General features: G+C 34.5%; 2 protein-coding genes across 2 annotated transcripts; one reads left to right on the forward strand and one right to left on the reverse strand.

Annotated features, from left to right (window-relative positions):
- Positions 1-1644: 1644 nt before the first annotated feature.
- Positions 1645-10347, reverse strand: LOC139841544 (glyoxysomal processing protease, glyoxysomal). The gene is made up of 15 exons (XM_071831754.1): positions 10156-10347; positions 10011-10057; positions 9096-9264; positions 8969-9016; positions 8474-8536; positions 7901-8093; positions 7612-7742; positions 6649-6771; positions 6377-6480; positions 5105-5190; positions 4655-4749; positions 3698-4292; positions 3251-3431; positions 2604-2695; positions 1645-2155 (listed from the first exon to the last, which is right to left on the reverse strand). The coding sequence occupies exons 1-15, from the start codon at positions 10219-10221 to the stop codon at positions 1908-1910; spliced, it is 2241 nt and encodes a 746-aa protein (XP_071687855.1). The 5' UTR covers positions 10222-10347; the 3' UTR covers positions 1645-1907.
- A 1040-nt stretch (positions 10348-11387) lies between these two features.
- Positions 11388-17117, forward strand: LOC139843443 (putative E3 ubiquitin-protein ligase RING1a). The gene is made up of 10 exons (XM_071833520.1): positions 11388-11589; positions 11704-11767; positions 12288-12346; positions 13085-13166; positions 13242-13362; positions 13449-13490; positions 14165-14665; positions 15424-15531; positions 15638-15829; positions 16912-17117. Exons 1-10 carry the CDS (start codon positions 11484-11486, stop codon positions 16945-16947), a joined length of 1311 nt encoding a protein of 436 aa, XP_071689621.1. The 5' UTR covers positions 11388-11483; the 3' UTR covers positions 16948-17117.
- The last annotated feature ends 987 nt before the right edge of the window (positions 17118-18104 follow it).

An 18104-nucleotide genomic window follows, 5' to 3' on the forward strand; every position in this document is an offset into this window, starting at 1 on the left:
CTCTTTCATTCTGTTTAATCTCTAAGAATATCACAGAAATATTTCCTTGGTATTTCTGTTTTTCCGTAATTCCAACAGTTCACTAATAAATCGTGCTATCACATTTTCTTTCTGGTTAGAAGACTTCTTTAAATTCCTTGAATTCCAGAAAATCCACCATGACTACGTCAAAAGTTAAATCTCTATCTCAATCTTTTGTGATAGCTTCACTCGCACGCTTCACATAAACAAATCGTTTTATCTATATTAATCAAAAATGATAAAACTCTATTTATCAACTCATATTCGTCATGAAAACATTCTTATCATTAGCCATGACGACCGCCATCAAATTTCGGGACGAAATTTCTTTAACGTGTAGGTACAGTGACAACCCGGAAAAAATTCGACTAATTTTACAGAATACAGAATACACACAGATGGTGTGACAAGTATATATACATATATATACAGAATACACACAGATACATCCCATCAAAGGGCTAAAATAATTAAAACTTCGTACCAGGACAGGGAGTTAACTTGGAGAGTATGACGATCCAAGGGCAATCGGTGGTGTGTTAAGAAATAAATTAATCCTCTAATCCTCTGACTTTCTTATATACATACGAAATACAATGACATAACTTTGTTAGTATTCGTATTTAGTATATATATTAATAATATGATAAGATTTAAGACATTGTGAACATTGAAATCACTCACAGACGACTATTGGCCAGTTTTACCAACTGACCCGTTTGTAAAGTTGGAGAACATTTCAGTTGATTGGAAAGAGGAGTTTAGAGCCACATAATCTGTGCATCATAAAAATCTGTAATAGCGATTGGTGGCCTGCCTCCTTTAGGGGAGGTTCAGGAGTTCGACCCCCGTTGGCTACATATTTAAAACACAATTTCATCCCTATTATAAAGTATCAACCCATGTCACTTTTCCCATATCGTTTGGGGGGTCAAGGGGAAGGGGTTTTACTTGGTCGTGCACTTAGATCTATTTCAAGGTTTCCTCCCGGGCAGCAATGGAGGTGGCGTTAATATCGCTGCATCGACATAATCGAAATGGGAGATGATCGCAACGGGTGGTTTAGTCCCCCTCGGGTGATCCCTTTCACGGTCCCAAAAAAAAAACACATTGAAGCGGTTAAGTATTATACTAATTAAATACACCGTCCTCTAACAATAAATATAGGAGCGCCTAAACATACGAATTAAATGAACTCACTTGATTTCAATAATTCATTCACACTTAAATTAACACTACTTTTTAACCCCACTAAAAATCTTCACAACTTCATTTACAGCCAACACTAAAAGCAAATTATTAGCTTACTTATGCACAATAGCATAACTTTCATACGCTAATAATAAATAGTATCAAACTTAACCACTTTGTTGTTCTTTCTGTAACTAAACCATAAAAAGAAATAAAAGTTGCCTCAAATTGTTTCAAATGATTAGTTGTGAGTAACTCAATTAACATAAAAGTACCAATATTAACATGCAAGAAATCAGTAATATAAATCACACATGTAACTATTGGTGCACCTACATACTTGATACTAGTTAATTAACATGAAAGTAACAATTTTATTTTGGGTTGCGCGTCCTCCGAAGACCAGACTTGAGATTTTTGAGTTAACGAGTATATAAACAGATTTATACAAGTGTTAAAACTGTATCATATGGTTTACCTTCAGGGCTTGAGATCGAAAGGTACAGTTCATGGTTAGACACATTGGTCCCCTATATTTACCTTATTCGACGATAAAAAAACATACACCTTATACATCTCCCGATAAAGTGAATATATTACAGCAAATCATCGTATTTATGTTGTCATCGTTTAGAAACACTCTCTTTATGGACCACATTCTTGGTTTATTGGGTAATTCTCAGATACAAGGACTGTCACAATTTGCTGGGGAGAAGTTTTATATAACCGCTATCCGTCTTGTCAGGATGTGGTATTTGTTTCAAAAGAAGTTGTCTTTCGGCTATAAATTTTGCAAATCTTGAACCCTTTATTTCTTCTTTAACATTATTATCTTCTTTACCTGGTTTGGGCTTGGGGGATGTGGGCGGCATCAATGCCCATACAGAAGAAAGGTGATCATCGGGTCTGTCAAGTATTTCCAATATTGATATGTCCTTCATATCTGCAACAAACATCAACAGAATAGTTGATGTTAAACCTCAAAATATCAAAATAGTCATGTTTTATGGTTCAATGCCAACAAAAGATGCATCTTTTCATGTGAAAAGATTATGATTATTACATGAATACATTCAATTTAGAGAAACAGTGAACTAGAATACATCTACAATCACCAAAACCAATATCATTGTGTCCCATTCTAGTGTAAGATGCATAGTTCATCTTCGATTGGCTAAAAAGTTGACCAAATATGATTATGATGCTTCTTAACAAGCAAAAATTACACTAGACTAGGGGGGCTATGTTTTAGACTTCCTTTGTAAAGATGACACAACTGAGTCATAAAAGTAATAGAATAAATGATATGTGATTAATAGGCCAAACTGCTAAAAAATATATAATCAAATGCACATGATAAAATTATATCATGCAAAATGAATAAGAAAAACCTTTTGAGAAGTTTAGGATAGGCTCCAATGCTGCGCATGGAATGCTGAAATTCAAATGAGGAATAACTGTCCCCCCACCATGCCTAGCATTGCTGCAACAAAAGTCAAATTAGCAGCGTTGACCATTATTATTATTATACTACGGAGTACATCTGTAAAAGAAAAAGAGTCCATGTTTGACTTTTAACCGACAAATGTTACATATATTCTCAAACTTAACCTCCAAAAATATATAAACTGCCAGACGGGTGATACAAGATATATTTGCACCAAAAAAATCTTGATTGTAACTGACTGGATTCACTCAAACCACCAAAATGTAACTATACGACTCGACTAGTTCAAGGAAAAAATTATTCAAAACAAGTACTCCACATCAATAAATTTAAGTTGTAGATGCACTAGAAAAAGGAATTATCTGGTGGGAAACGTAATGACACAGCAAAAAAGTTAGAATATGAACTTTAGTCATGATAGTTAAGCACAGTCGTTATAGGGAAATAAAAAATAAAAAATTATTATTTCATTTTTTTTTTTTTTTTTTTTTGAGAAAGGCAAACACACACACCCATCAAATAGTCCACGACAACTCGAACTCACACCCATCAAACTATGGTTCTGTATGCTACAAATCGATATTTGATTACCTTGTAACAAGACTGATCATGTGACCATCTGAATTGAGTATAGCACCACCACTACCGCCAGGATGCACGGCAGCTGTCGTTTCTATCATCGCCGGAATATCTTCTTGTTTGGGCTCTCCTAAACACCTTCGTGCTTTAACGACTTTTGCAACCACTCCAACACAAGCTGATGGAAGAAAATCTGATGCAAAATGTATACATACAATCATATAATCAAATGTAACAACTGGGACCAGCAAAAGAATTAGAGGAATTTACCCAGTATACCCTTTCATGCATTCAAGGGATTAAACACAGGAAAATTTTGTTAAATCTATTTGTAACAATGACAGTTAATCATATACAATTATGATTTGAAAAGTTTTAAAAAACAGAAGTTCTAAGTAACGAAAAGTTTGCATTTTTAAGGGACTGGAGATGAAATAAATTAAAAAAGTGAAAATTTACCACAACGAGGTCCAAAAAGTCCATGTCCAATGACGTAAACCTTTGATCCTGGAGAAGGGCATGTAAAGTCCATGACAATAGGCTGAAGCTTATCAGGGACAAAATCAAGTTTTAATACTGCAATGTCCAAAGGACCTTTAGATACATAAAGTACACTAGCGTCACACCACACCCAACGGTGCATATAATCCACACGGACCCGTATGCTTTGGTGATTTCTCTTGTTATAATTAGATTGAGAAATTTCCGACATTGTTGTGGGCCCATCTTCAGTATCCTTTGAAGGGGTAAAAAAGATATTTGACACAGTTTTATGATGATCATTGGCTGCTGTTTTCTTGAACCTCCATGGCTCCAAAAGGTGTGCGTTTGTAAGAATAAGGCCATGTTCGTTGAGTAAAACACCAGATGCCCATACACCGTCTCCTATAGTAATAAGGCATATTGAAGACATCGCCTTCTCAACGGGATTTGGCGGTTTTATATGGGATTTGGGATACTCGTGAACGTGTTTCGAAGAATATTTTGCGTTGCTTGTTTTGGGTAATAGAAAGCCGTCACAAGCTTCTACAATGGCTTCCCAAGGAATCACCAGCTGACGTCAAAACAATTTTTAACATTAGTCCGCATAAGGCACAATCCGTATGTTGTTACTTAAAAGGTTAGGAAAAAAGGAACAGATTTTTAGTCAACCATGTTTAAGTAGGTACTAAAACATTTAGCTAAACCCCACCCATAGCGGGATTGGGTATTGTCGTAAAATATTTAGCTAAAAATAAAGCGGTCAAACAGGTCAGGAGGCTGGTTTAAAAGCCATCCATCATATTCAGATATTCACAAGATTCAGGGTAACTTTATTCATATTAGCAGATCAACATTTTACGTGTCCTGAGGTTTTTACCCGTTTTAACGCCCATTTTGACACCTAAAGTTACCCTGAACCCAAAATAGATGCACCTGAACCTCAGCACCACTACCCCTCTGTCTCAGTGGCTTTGTAAGGATGCCAACGATCTCTGATTGTTCTCCAAAAACTGGACTACCTTCCATTCCTGAAACAAATACAAGAAAAGGGATAATCAGGGTATGGTCTAAATATACAAATAAAAAAATAGAATTTATTTTAACTAACTATGGGTAATTTAGTACCCTGATTGTTGATAAATCTAGGACTCCAACACAACGCAATAACGCATTATATATAGCTAGAGATAATCATATATGACACAATAACTATAACTATTTTTTCCAAAAAGAAAACAACTAACAGAAATTTTAACATATCAAATGAGAAATATTTCGTGTAATACTATCAGTAACAAAAGTTACTCGCTTTGACCTGTTTCCCAACCCACCCATTTTAGCACAAATAAAACAAATCATAAGTCATAAGATAAATGCTCTCACCAGGAAGACACCGAATGTCAGCCATCAACAATGATGCATGTAACGATCTTGGAGGGTAGCAATTCGAAACATACCCTACTGATATACTGCTCCAAGTAGCATACAGAATATATGTCAATATCAATTCAAGTCATTAAATACAGTTGCAGCACAATAAAGAACAGTAAAAATAGAAGTTTTAAGATAAACTGGTCATGAGATCACACTAGGGTATGCAATGATAGTAAAAGGAACAATTTAAGTTCTGCTTTTTTCACCATTAAAACTGTTTTTGGCCAGTGTGCTTCCACTGCAAACTACTTTCTCCATGGTAATAAGTTACACTACTAACTAAACTATACAATTTACTTGTTTTGAATTTATGTTATTTCGTATTTGTATGATGCTCTTATTTTATATAACTTATATAAGTTATTTAAAGACTTTCCTTTTTGAATAATATACAAAATAATAATGCTTAAACATATGCTTCTCCAAAAGAAATATGAAGTTCAAATTCAATTTTCACAACTTATAACATTATCATAATATAATTATTATTTTTGATACATTGGATATGACATTAACTACTTAATAATATAACTTTGTTAGTATTTGGGAAGTTTTCTAAATTTATGCTACCAGTATGTTCATTGAGGGGTATATGTATATGCATCAAATCCGGGAATAGCGGTGTTCATCACATCAGTTTTCGATTTCCTCGGTTTGAAAATTCAAAGGCAAAACCGAAAACTGAATTCAAGTTTCAAAACTGAACCAAAAGCCGAATTGGAATTAGGTAAAAAAAAATTCATAAATTAACCAACATAACCATAAAATATCGATTTTAAAATTGACTTTTGGTTTTAAAATCAGTTTGTGGTTTATATATATTAAAAATTTTAAAGATTTAATAATAAAATATCGATTTTAAATTTGACTTTTGGTTTTAAAATCGGTTTGTGGTCTATATATATATTAATAATTTAATATATTATTATTATTTCAATTTGGTTTTCGGTTTAACCGAATTCAAAAAAGTAAAACTGAACCGAATTCAAATTTATAAACCGAACTGAAAACCGAATTCAAATTCGGTTGGATTTTTCCGGTACGATTTTTGGGTTAAACGGTTTGAAACCAAATATTGAACAACCCTGTTCTGGAACATGAATGAAGTGGGTACTGGGCAGGTGGAATTTTATGTGAACTGGTCGAACAAATTAGTCGACTAGCTTTGTTTCTGTTTCAGAACTGACAAGAAATGGAACAAAGAACGAGAAGTAAGATTACCTGCTACGAAAATGAGCAGGTGACAAGACGCCAAAAGGAGCACCCATAGCTACAAGAAGATCCCCCCTTTTATTTCCCGGTGATATCTTTAGATTTGGCAGATCCTACACAAAATTATATTCCACTAATTCCCCTGAAATACGCAACTGAAAACAAAAACAAATAACAAAAGCAGCAAAAGCAATTTTATTGGACAGAAATAAGCCGCTCATTATAACTATCAGTGTTTCTTTATAAACAAAAGTAAGAGGAGAGAAAAAAAGCGCAAGCACCTTAGAGGTACTTGAAGGAACTTTCAGTACAGCAATTCGAGTCGACAAATTTCCCGATACACGTGAATCAACAGATTGTTCCCCAAACATTTCCTCGTGACTCGTGACCGTTGATCCGGAAGCCTAAAATATTTAATCAAAACATAAGCATCCCCGTAAGTCTGCAACCATGAGTGGAATATGGGAATGATGGGTAAAACGTCATTAAAAAATGGGTAAAAAATGGGAATTCGTGTGTGAATTATAACTGGTCGTATCCGATTGACCTACCAACAATTCAGTGCCCACTTTTAAATAATATACATAAAGATGCACTAAATAGGATTGAAAAGAATAATATGATTAACAATAAAAATCCAATTACTTTACATCGATTGACTTAAGAAGTTGTATGCGTTAGAACACTACATTAAATGCCCTTCGCCCCATTTTTAGCTGATTTAAAATTTTATCCCATTCATATGCTCCACATAAATTGTTGGGTTGCAAACCAAAGTCCCACGTCGAAAGAAACAAATGTATGCTTATAAGCTTATGGGAACCTCCCTTTATCACCAATTGGTTTTAGAGTACTAAGCATTGTTGTAAAAAACCCGATTACCACTGATTAATTAACAGTTTGTTTCAATATTTCAAAATCCGTATAATTAATCGGTCATTGTTGGTTAATGAGTCTAAGTACGATTTGTTGGTCAATGTCAAAATTGGTCAACATTTTAATATGAATTTAAATTTAAACTAGAATTTTAAACTTTTTGAACAAATGAACAATTATGTTTATGATTTTAGACAATTATGTTAAAGTTTATGTTTATGGTTTTTTCTATATATACACATAATTTTAAAATATATTATTTAGAGTATAAAAAGTCCAATCCGATTAATCCCTAATTAACCCCCGAATTGCCGATTACTCCCTTCAAAGTCCCAACCGATTACTCCCCGACTAGCGAATTTCACAACCTTGTTACTAAAGGACTCATGGGCTTTGCCCATATGTAGGACATGTTGTTGGGCTAAAGCGATCCTAACATAAGATACAACACAAAGCAGCCCACTTAATGGGTTGAAACACCAACCTCTACAGGCTCTACCTGTGATAAATGTTGTCTTTGCGGCAATGCCCTTTCATAGATTATATGTTCACTAATAAAAGAAGGATATGATAACTTTTGAAGAAAATATGTTGTGGGTCGACGCTTTTTGATCTGTTACTCAATGTGCCTGACCAGCCCAGTTTGCCACCTTTAACATAAAATTCTTGTTTGTAAACTAATATGCGGTGAATGTTTGTTAGGTACCTCCTTTTGTGTAGAATCAAAATATGGTGTTTGACCGTCACTGTATGACGCTAAGGACCAACCAACTTCCCAGCCATGCTCCGTTGACCCGGAATAAGCTCCGATTAAAGATTGGAGAGCAACAGATGAAGCGCGAATGTCGAGCTTCAGATAATATAAACCATAAAAAGTAGAAGTTAATATACATTCTCAACCAATTCCTCAAGAGTATCTGGATAACTGTAGAAAGGGCGTTTTGTCTTTTGTAGTCAAATCTTTTAATTCATAATTTTATGTAACTTGTGCTAAAATTTATCATAGAAAAAGAAATCAACTTAGATCGGATATACCAATAATGAAAATGATGTGGCTTTTACAAGATGCAGTCTATACTATGCTCCGAAACCGTAATAATTCAGTTGAAGATGATTATGATTATTAGTATGTTATTTGTTTTGACCTTGAAAGTCAAAGTGTACATCTTTCGTTGTAGCCAAGAAGTATGTAATTAAAAAGCAAAAAAAGTACAAGCAAAACGTGTCTACCAACGTTATAAGTTCAGCAGGTAGCCAACGTAGAGATTCGCAATCAGATGCTTTATCATTCCCCTGTGTATATAAAACACCGGAACCACGTTATGAAATAAAACCAACCTATCAACAATTAAACAAAGTTAACCAAGCTGATGTGGCAATTGGGCAGGTTAGGCTACGGGTCAGAATGGATGATCCTTTTATAGGTCGACCCAGAACATCTTTTGTCCAAATTTATAACGCTTTTATAAGAGAAATGCTGCATCAAACAGGTTTACAAAATTTTGATTAGTTTTATAGTAATATATGTATAATCATTAAATAATTATTAAATCTTGAAGCAAATGCCGAGCAAATTTGGACCAGCTTGACATATTTGACATGTCTCTGTCTCAACTATCTTACTTCCCCGTTTGACCTCATCAAAGATAAAAACAACCCAAATTGACCCACTCATAAGTAAATGGGTCAAAATTGCCACCTCTAATGTCACTAAGAGTTTATTACCTCTACCAATATATCTATCTTAGCACCAGGAATCAACTCTGGTTTGACCTGATAATAATTATAAGAAAAATCAGATATAACACCATTAGTGTATACGCTGTCAGTAAAAATGACATTGATTTGTAACCTGAGACATTTGATCTCTGTGTTTTGATGATAGAAATGGCTCGATTATTGATGCAACCGTCAGAACCAATGACATTGGCTCGTCGCTAAGTAGTTGTTTAGCTAATGGGCCAATCTCGAACGAACTAGACAACACCATTCCAGATGCTGAAAGAGTGGTTTTCCCTGAACTGATAACGAAAAGCAAAACATCAAATAGTCAAAAAAAGGTCAAGTCAAAAGATATGTCATTGATACACTAACACATAAACTAGAAGCAGAAATTATCAACTAATTTACTATGTGAAAAGTCGAATTACGCCTTTTAGTGAAAAACCTCACCATTATGATACTAAAAAACATTACAAAACACATAATTCCGATTCCCGAGTAATACTAGCAAGGAGGAAACTATTCAAAATGTAACAAGCATTAGTTCAACATATCAGGAGGAACCAAACCAAAAATGAAAAAGGTATGACCAACACTACAAATCACGGAGTACCTATTTTTACCCAAACCCGTTACCCGCCTGTCCATTTTGTCACCTCTACCTCCCATTGACCTTCTTGGGTCAGAAAGTTGTTCCTATTCTATATAGATATTGAAATTGAAATGCACAAGGCTCTACCTGACAAACTTATTAACTCTAAAATGAACTTTGTTTTGTAAGTATTATAAATAAATTATACACTATAATTATAATATGATACAACATCCTTAAAGATCTTGAGTTGAGTATCTGGATAATATTCGAACATTCTGCTACAACAACTAGGTAGAAATTACAATTTAATTACCAAAATATAAATAATACATAAACCTATCTTATTTATTATCATTCATCACATAAACCAAACAACACAAAATTAAAAATAAATAAATAAAAAAAGGTCTACACTTGAAGAGTGTAAATAAGGTGTGAAAATTAACTTACATGTAATGGTGAAAAGCATGTTTTCTCATCTTTAATCCTTTTGGGTCCTGAATTAAATAAATAAATAAATAAAAGGTTTAAACTTTTTTTCATTTGAGAACGCAGATAAAAAGGTGTGTGTGAAGTGGATTAAGGTAAAGCTTACAGGTCCCTGAACTCTGATCATGGCGGAGTAATTCCGAGCAACTTCAACGATTTCCGGAACACCCATGACTTTGATTTTTTAATTTTGTTTTTTGTGTTTTGGAATTTGCAGTCTTTTGTTGAAAGAAATCAAGTAATCGGGTTACCGACTTCTTAATCGGGCAACCCGGTAGAATGTTACAGCTACTTTTGACTTCCCTACCTCACCAAACAGATCATGTGAAACATTGTCGTATTAAGTCCATTTGGCTTTATTTGTTACGAGTATTTATTACTTTTGAGTTTTGACTTAGACTCGGTAGAATAGTTTGATCGGACCTCTAGTTTTGCCTTCTCTCGGCTCATTGGTCTCGAAAATGATCATCATAAAAAATATCGTTGTTTTGAGAAAGAGGAATCTCAAACCCCTCCTTTTCGACATCTAAAGGAACATGACCACCCGAACCCGAAACGTACCACTTTGGCTTGTCTTTCAAAACGTGTCAAACATCTATTAAGTTAAACTTTTTCCCACCTGTATTATTTATGTAATTTGATGCCCAGTCTTCGACACCTTGAGCGTTTTCCCCGCTTCTCTAGTTACGTTTTGCTTCGATGTATGAAGCTTGAAACTCACCAAAAGCTTTATTGATGTTTCGCTACTTTGACGTCAACTGATCGTCACCTCTTTACCATCCACTGTTGTTGTTGTTGTTGTTGTTGGATTTTTTGTAAATTGTAGACCACTTTGACGAATCTACCCAACATTGAGCCAACCACGGTTCTTTGTGACTCGTCCATTTTGTTTGATTTTTTCGAAGACAAAGTTATGCGGGTCGTCCCTGGACTTGTATCCAAATTAAGCACCGTGATTAATGTAGATGGTACGAGCATGCTATAATTAAAAGGATGATCGTGGATTTGAAAGATGCTGACAATGGCGTATTCAGGTTTCGCGGCTCATAGGTTTTATTAGGCTTTGAAGGCTCGAGTGTAGGTTTGTATGTTTCGTTGCTCGTAGTGTTGTTGGTGTTGTCTTCGTAGTGTCTTGTGTGATTTTTTCCGTGTGTGTTGTAGGTTGGTGTTGTTTTTTAATATATAATATTTTTACCTTTAAAAAAATGAAAAAATATAATACAAAAAAATAAAACTAAAAAAATAAATTATTAAAGTAGTAAACTATACCGTACGAATAGTAATAATTACTAAAGCTAAAAAAAGAAGAGAAAGAGCATCACGCAAAATTCCTCTTCCTCTTTGCATCGTATAGTAGTCTCCATAATCAATCAATCTATCTCTCCGCCCTTCCACCTGCCGTCCGGCGAGTTTAATCGGCGGCGACTATACTCAATGCCCGCTCAAAAGCGTCCTCACGAACCTATTTACCAAGACGACGATGAATTACAACGTAACGAATCTGAAAATAACAACGACGATGACCAAGACGCTGAACAAGGTTTTACATTTTAATTTTATTTTTCTAAACTTATGTTCAATTACATTCAACAGAGAGTAAGAAGAAGGTGTGTATTTTTTATAACTCCACATTTTATTTCGCTCTTATTACCAGAAACTGATGTTGAAGATGATCACGGAAGCACTTCTTCTGCTAGTTGCGATGAAACAGACGAAGAGTGAGTTCAATTTTTGTTATTTATAGGTGCACATATACTATATCATCTGTATTATATATTTATATAGTACTAATATATATGCGTATATACACACACACACGCACACTTCGTATATACATGTGTAAAATATATGTATCGTGAGTTATGATTACTGATTTGATTAGTTTGTTTTTGAAGTTTAGGATTTATAGGCTTTCATTTTAGATATGCATGCCGTTTAATTTCTATCGTGTGCACTTTGCGGTTAAATTGTCTCCGTTTTGCCTTAAGGCTGTCCTGAGTGTTGCAAAATGACATTTTTGCTGAATGAAAAATGCAATTACTCGTTCTATGATGTTTTTTGGGTTTTTTAAGGATGTTGCAGATTGTAATTCTTTTTTATAATGTGATATCTTCCTTGATTTGGTGACTATATGTTGGTTTTGAGTCTATCATATTTAGCTAAACTTATAATTTTTATGTTGCTTAAGATAATTTTGTATTGTGGAGCAGTTTCACTTATTTTGAATGCTTGTTGCAGGTTTGTGTATGTAAAGCTGGCTGAGATTCGAAAGGAGGTGCAATGTCCTATTTGTTTAGGTACTACTTTCTGACTATTGTTTCATTGCAGTTTTCATGTAAAATTTTACACCATAACATGAATCTGGATCTTGTAGTATTTCCAAAATATTACTGGCTATTGTTGATGTCACTATTTAAGGTGCAAGTCTTCTTTAGTCTGATATAGTTAATTTTACCTATAATTATGCTATTACTGGCTATTGTTGATGTCACTATTTAAGGTGGTGTGTAACTTTTTACAATTATACACCTTGTTTTTTCATCTCTGAATTTTCGTCAAGGTTTTTAAGTTCAACACTTGCTTTATGTTCTTTTTGGTGTACCATGCCAAACAGCTACATGCGCATAAGTTTGATTCCTTACTTCGTTAATGTTATAACATTGAGTGACACATACAGATGGTATATCATTGAAGATTATAACTTAGTTTAGGACACATGATAATCTCATTTTTTGATGGATCATCAGAAGTCATGACACATTCAATACAAGGTTGTAAAATCGTTAGGCGGGTCGATCCTGTCGGGACCTTGAAGGGATGAGTCGGTTAAGTCGAGAACGAGTTGGGCGTTGACCAACGTTGACTTTAAGTAATAAATAAATTAAACATATACATATTACACATAAATATATCAAACATAAAACATAAATATTTCAAACATAGATATAAGGCACAAAATCTAATTTTTTAAAGTTTTGACCTATTTGAGAACCTGTTCAAGTGTAGAAAAGGTTGACACCATATTTGATGAATAGGAATAATTCGAAAGACAAGAACGGTTATGGAATGCCTGCACCGCTTCTGTAGGGAATGCATAGACAAATCAATGAGACTCGGGTACGTCTTAAAAGTCAATGCTTCTTCACCAGCATCGTCTCATTGACTAATCATAAAAAGTCAACAACATTGCAGGAACAATGAATGCCCTGCTTGTCGTGCACATTGTGCAAGTCGTCGCTCTTTGAGGGACGATCCCAATTATGATGCCCTGATTGCAATTTTGTACCCTGAGATTGATAAATATGAGGCAGAGGTCTGCTTTTACCCAATATTTTGCATGATTACATTTTTTTATAACTTTCATGTTATTTTAAAGTGTTGCGTAATGCTTTAATGTAGGAATATGCCTTCGATGAAGAGGAAAAAGCTCGGAATAAGCAGGTGAGACAACAAGTTTATATCATATTTGTGCAGAGGCGATTCTATGTATAGACTCGTGGGGTCACGGGACACCACTAGTTTGAAAATTTATAGTAGAAAATACTCTGTAAATTGTATAGAACACCAGTAAATTTAAATGTATGACCCCATATATTTTTCAAATCTATAGTTTTTCCTTTTAGATTATATAGGACACCACTAAATTATACTACTCGAATCCTATATATTTTCGAATTTATAATTTTTTGAAGGTAAACTATCACTAAAATAGCAATCTAATATAATTGGTACTGAAAAAAATTTCGGGACCCCATTGAGTTATAATTCTGGAATCGCCACTGTATTTGTGTAATACATTTCTGCAATCTGTAGTATTTCAACCCCTCAACATGGTGAACCGCCTTTAAAAGTCGCGAGTCGGGATGAGTCGGTCAGGACGATACGGGGACAAGTTGGGAGTTGACCAACGTTGACTTTTAGTTAAAAATAATTTAAACATATATATGTTATACATTAATATATCAAACATAAAACATAGATCTATCAAACGTAGATATATGACACAAAATCTAATTTTAAAAAATATAAAATTTTTAACCTACTATTTATTTTGACCGACTTTGACTTGATTATGTTTTATGCATCTCCTAAACTATATTAAGTTGTTTACATAGATCCAAGATTCAATTGGTCAAACATCCCGCCGTCAATTAGAGGCACTGGGAAAGAAACGTACAACTGCCAAAGCTACCGCTGCCGTTTTCACGAGAAGATCACATGGCAACACCCGAAATCTCAGGGGACGAAGAAACCAAAAATCCCCCGAACCCCAACATTCAGACAATTCGAACGATGCCGACAACAATGACGGACGAAACAATTCGTCTTCTGATAATGAGCCACGTTCAGGACTAATAAGACCAAAGAGACAAAAGAGAGCTCGATCTTCTCAGCCTTCACTACCCTCGAGTAGTGATGAGGTGGAAACGGGTCGAGAAATTACGGGCAGGCTTATTATTGGTAGTTCAGATATTTTAACGTGGGGCCGAGGTGGTATGAGAAGTAACACACGGCATGGTAGTTTAAGTAATAGTGTTGGTAAGAGTTTTAGAAATAGTAGGGTGTTTAAACAGATGGATCATCTTCGAAAAATGCAGCTAAATACTACTGACAAGGTTAGTGTGAACTATATATAATATTGTGAAGCATGTTTTGTTAGTTATATATGTTAAGGTCAAAGTGAGTTAGAATAAACTGGGTAGCATATTTTGTTTAAACTTTTATCTTATATATAGGGTCAGATATAACTAAAAAAATATTTTAGATAGTTATAAGCTAATTTTAGATAAAAAGATGCAAGAGTTTTACTCATATTCTATTTTTTACAGATAAAACATAACCTAGATTGACTGACTGGTTCAAAAGTACCTTTACTGCGTATAGAAACTTCTATTTTATTATTGTTATTTATTTATGTCGTTCCTTCTCGTCAGTTGTGAACTTGTGATGCAAGTTATGCAACCAACCATATTAGAGTTGTAACGTATATATTTTTCTTGCAAATGGAGAACAGCTACATATTAAACAAATGTATATTGATAGTTATCCTGACGTAATAAACGCTATGACACTATTATTCTAGAGTGATGAACAAAATCTCTAATTGTCATGATTTTTGTGTGTGTGTGTGTGTGTGTATGTGTGTGTGTGTTATCATCAACTTAGGCTGAAGGAGAGGTTTTATTTTCAGTCTTACTTGTTTAATTTTCTAAAAGAAGTGACATCCAAGAGTTGATCTTGTGTTTCTTGATGGCCAGAATTAGTTCCTATTGAATATACAAAGTTCTACACCTAAGAACATGAATACATGTAGTTGGATTGAATTAAGTACATTCTAAAGTGCACTCTTCATGATTACATGCTAATTTTCCAGCTGGATATTCATATCAAGCTCATCTCTTTAGATAAGCAATATGTACCAAATCTGCAACATCTACACCTTTGCTGCAGCCCAACCATGCCAATTGTACATGTAGGCGAGGTAATACGCGCTTCATATTTTCAAAAAAAAAATTTACCATGTTACAGTAGTGGCTTTTCTTCAATTGGTAACTGAAGAATGTTTTGTACCGTGTGTTTCTGTTCAGTATGTTGCTCTTGAGAAAGGTTTGAAAGATGATGAAATTGAACTGCTGTTGGTGAAAGGGGATTACTCAAATGTTCCTGCTGGCGAACAGTCTGAGACTGTTGTTATAAATCCTTCGACAGATGATCTGCAAATGTTGGAAAAAAGTCAAACCTTGTTGGATGTTGCGAAAAGTTCTGCTGAGAGAGATTTGGTATGAACTCTTAACATTACAAAACTTTCTTATAGTCTGCCCCAAGTATGTATAGTTTTCCGTTAGATGACTTTAAGGATTGTTTTTGTAAGGATCGCATAACCCAAACACAATGTCCTGCAATATAAGCCCAAGAGTCCATCGTTTTCTAAAACTAATTGGTGATAGAGGGACTTCCCCTTAGACTTATATACATACATTTGTTTTGTCCTATGACCGATGTGGGACTTTGGTTTGCACCTCCAACAGTTTTCATTCTTATTGTAATGTAATTGTAATCACTCAACAATTATCAAGATATAGTACGTTACACCTCTTCAAAGATACTTCCATCTTCTCGAAAAACCTAAGGTCATTTTCTTCACATAGTATGTTTTTGGCCGAAGTTGATATTAATGACGCAAATTGTGTATTTGGGGTGCCTATATGAAGGTCTGATAGATGGGTGGCCTAGATGTAAAATAGTTAAATAAGTGGGTGGTCTCCACATGCATTATCCAGGGCTTTAATCATAAACTTGATGTCCGAGTATCTTTCCATCATAATTGCTAGATATCTATAGGATTTTTCGTTTGTTATATATAACTTAGTGCATCTTATCATCAACTCTTATTCATGCTCTATATAGACTACTTAATATCAATAGCGGTAGCTCGCTGAATACAGATTCTTTTAATATTGGAGGTGGAAAAATGGTTGGTTCATGCGGTTTGGGTAAAGTGGGCCAGGGACAACATTCTTGTTTTTAAACATTGTTTGTTTTATGTACTTGGTTAAGATGACCCATAAACTTGTGTTTGGTGTGTCCACCAAGTGTCTCTACGAATATATGTGGAATTTATTAAAAGCTTAGGCAATCATCATATGTTGAATTTTTGGTTGTAAATGATAGATCAATCCAAATTCGTTGATTGATAAAGTATTTCTTTGTATAATCGTAAGGATGCAAAGTCAAATTAAAAGTAAGAGAAATTTGCAGTAAATGTTGGAGTCAAGATAAATTATCATAAGAAAGATAATTCTAAACCATTAATTCACCCCTTGTTTTCTTACGTTTGAGTATGTTGTCGATGTGTTTCCAGACTCTTGCTTACAGGAAGAAGTTATCTAACTCTTGATATCACAAAGCATGGGGAAGCTTTCTAGTGGATAATTCAACATTAAGTGAAAATTAATTTAACTTAGGGAAGTACATGAGTAGCTGGTATGTAATTTAATGTAATGTAAAGTAATGTAATGTAATGAGCTTTAAATCTTTTTAGTAGTTCTAAAAGTTATTTGTGAATTATTCAACAATTTGTCGAAATTTTTGTTAACAATTGATATGCGGAATTTTTAAAGTAAAGAAAATGATTTGATTATTGTTGATTGAATTATGAACAAGGAGGTAAATAAACCTTGAGGACTACATTTTGATTATATTGAGTTTTTTCATGTACACTGAAAATAACTCTATTTATAGAGCCTAAAATACAACAGAAAGATTGTAGTCGTTGGGTTGTATCCGTTGAAGCCTGCAGCTTTGTTTGTATCCCTTGAGAGCAGGTGCATGTGACCAACTAGTGTGACATGCCACTTTTGAATATTCATATATTTATTTTATTTTCTAACACTCCCCCTCAAGTTGAATAGTGGGATTTTCACAATTTAACTTGCTCAATACATCGTTGAGGAGTCTTCCGTTGACTAGTCAATCACAAGCTAGTCTTCAATTTTGTTCAATCGATTTCCGACTTGAACTTCTTTGGTTTGCCTCGATCATCAAGCTCCCGACATGAACCTAGTTCAATTTTGAACCTTTACTAGTTCGCCAAGGAGTATTCATTTTCTAGACATGAACCCAGTCTAACTTGGACCTTTATTGGTTCGCCTAGGAATATTCATATTCCAACATGAACCCAGTTCATTTTTGCCCAGTTCATTTTTGAACCTTATTTGGTTCGCTTAGAATATTTAAGTTTCATTTTCCTGACATGAACCCAGTTCAACGTGAACCTTGTTTGGTTCGCCAGAAGTATTTAAGTTTCCCGACATGAACCCAGCTCCACTTGAACCTTGTTTGGCTCGCCCGACATGAACCCAGTATAATCTTGAACCTTGTTTGGCTCGCCTGACATAAACCCAGTTCAACTTTAGCCTTGTTTGGTTCGCCAGAAGTGTCTTGCTTTATTCCGTTAGATGCTTCGTTAATCAACTCACGGTGACGCTAGAATAAATCTCCCCCTCACCCGTGTGTTGAATATGTACATTGAAAAAGGGTCTTGAAGACTTTTGT

The sequence above is a fragment of the Rutidosis leptorrhynchoides genome, chromosome 4, assembly GCF_046630445.1.
Source record: "Rutidosis leptorrhynchoides isolate AG116_Rl617_1_P2 chromosome 4, CSIRO_AGI_Rlap_v1, whole genome shotgun sequence".
NCBI classification, from domain to species: domain Eukaryota; kingdom Viridiplantae; phylum Streptophyta; class Magnoliopsida; order Asterales; family Asteraceae; genus Rutidosis; species Rutidosis leptorrhynchoides.

What these genes read in the sequence shown, in the direction of transcription:
- LOC139841544 (XM_071831754.1), bottom strand. Translation starts at nt 10,221, where the DNA reads ATGGGTGTTCCGGAAATCGTTGAAGTTGCTCGGAATTACTCCGCCATG. An exon ending in TGATCAGAGTTCAGGGACCT is followed by an intron (nt 10,058 to 10,155) that starts GTAAGCTTTACC and finishes TATTTAATTCAG; the next exon opens with GACCCAAAAGGATTAAAGAT. An exon ending in CCTGCTCATTTTCGTAGCAG is followed by an intron (nt 5,191 to 6,376) that starts GTAATCTTACTT and finishes TACTTGGAGCAG; the next exon opens with TATATCAGTAGGGTATGTTT.
- LOC139843443 (XM_071833520.1), top strand. Translation starts at nt 11,484, where the DNA reads ATGCCCGCTCAAAAGCGTCCTCACGAACCTATTTACCAAGACGACGAT. An exon ending in GCAATGTCCTATTTGTTTAG is followed by an intron (nt 12,347 to 13,084) that starts GTACTACTTTCT and finishes TTTGATGAATAG; the next exon opens with GAATAATTCGAAAGACAAGA. An exon ending in GTTCTGCTGAGAGAGATTTG is followed by an intron (nt 15,830 to 16,911) that starts GTATGAACTCTT and finishes ATGTGTTTCCAG; the next exon opens with ACTCTTGCTTACAGGAAGAA.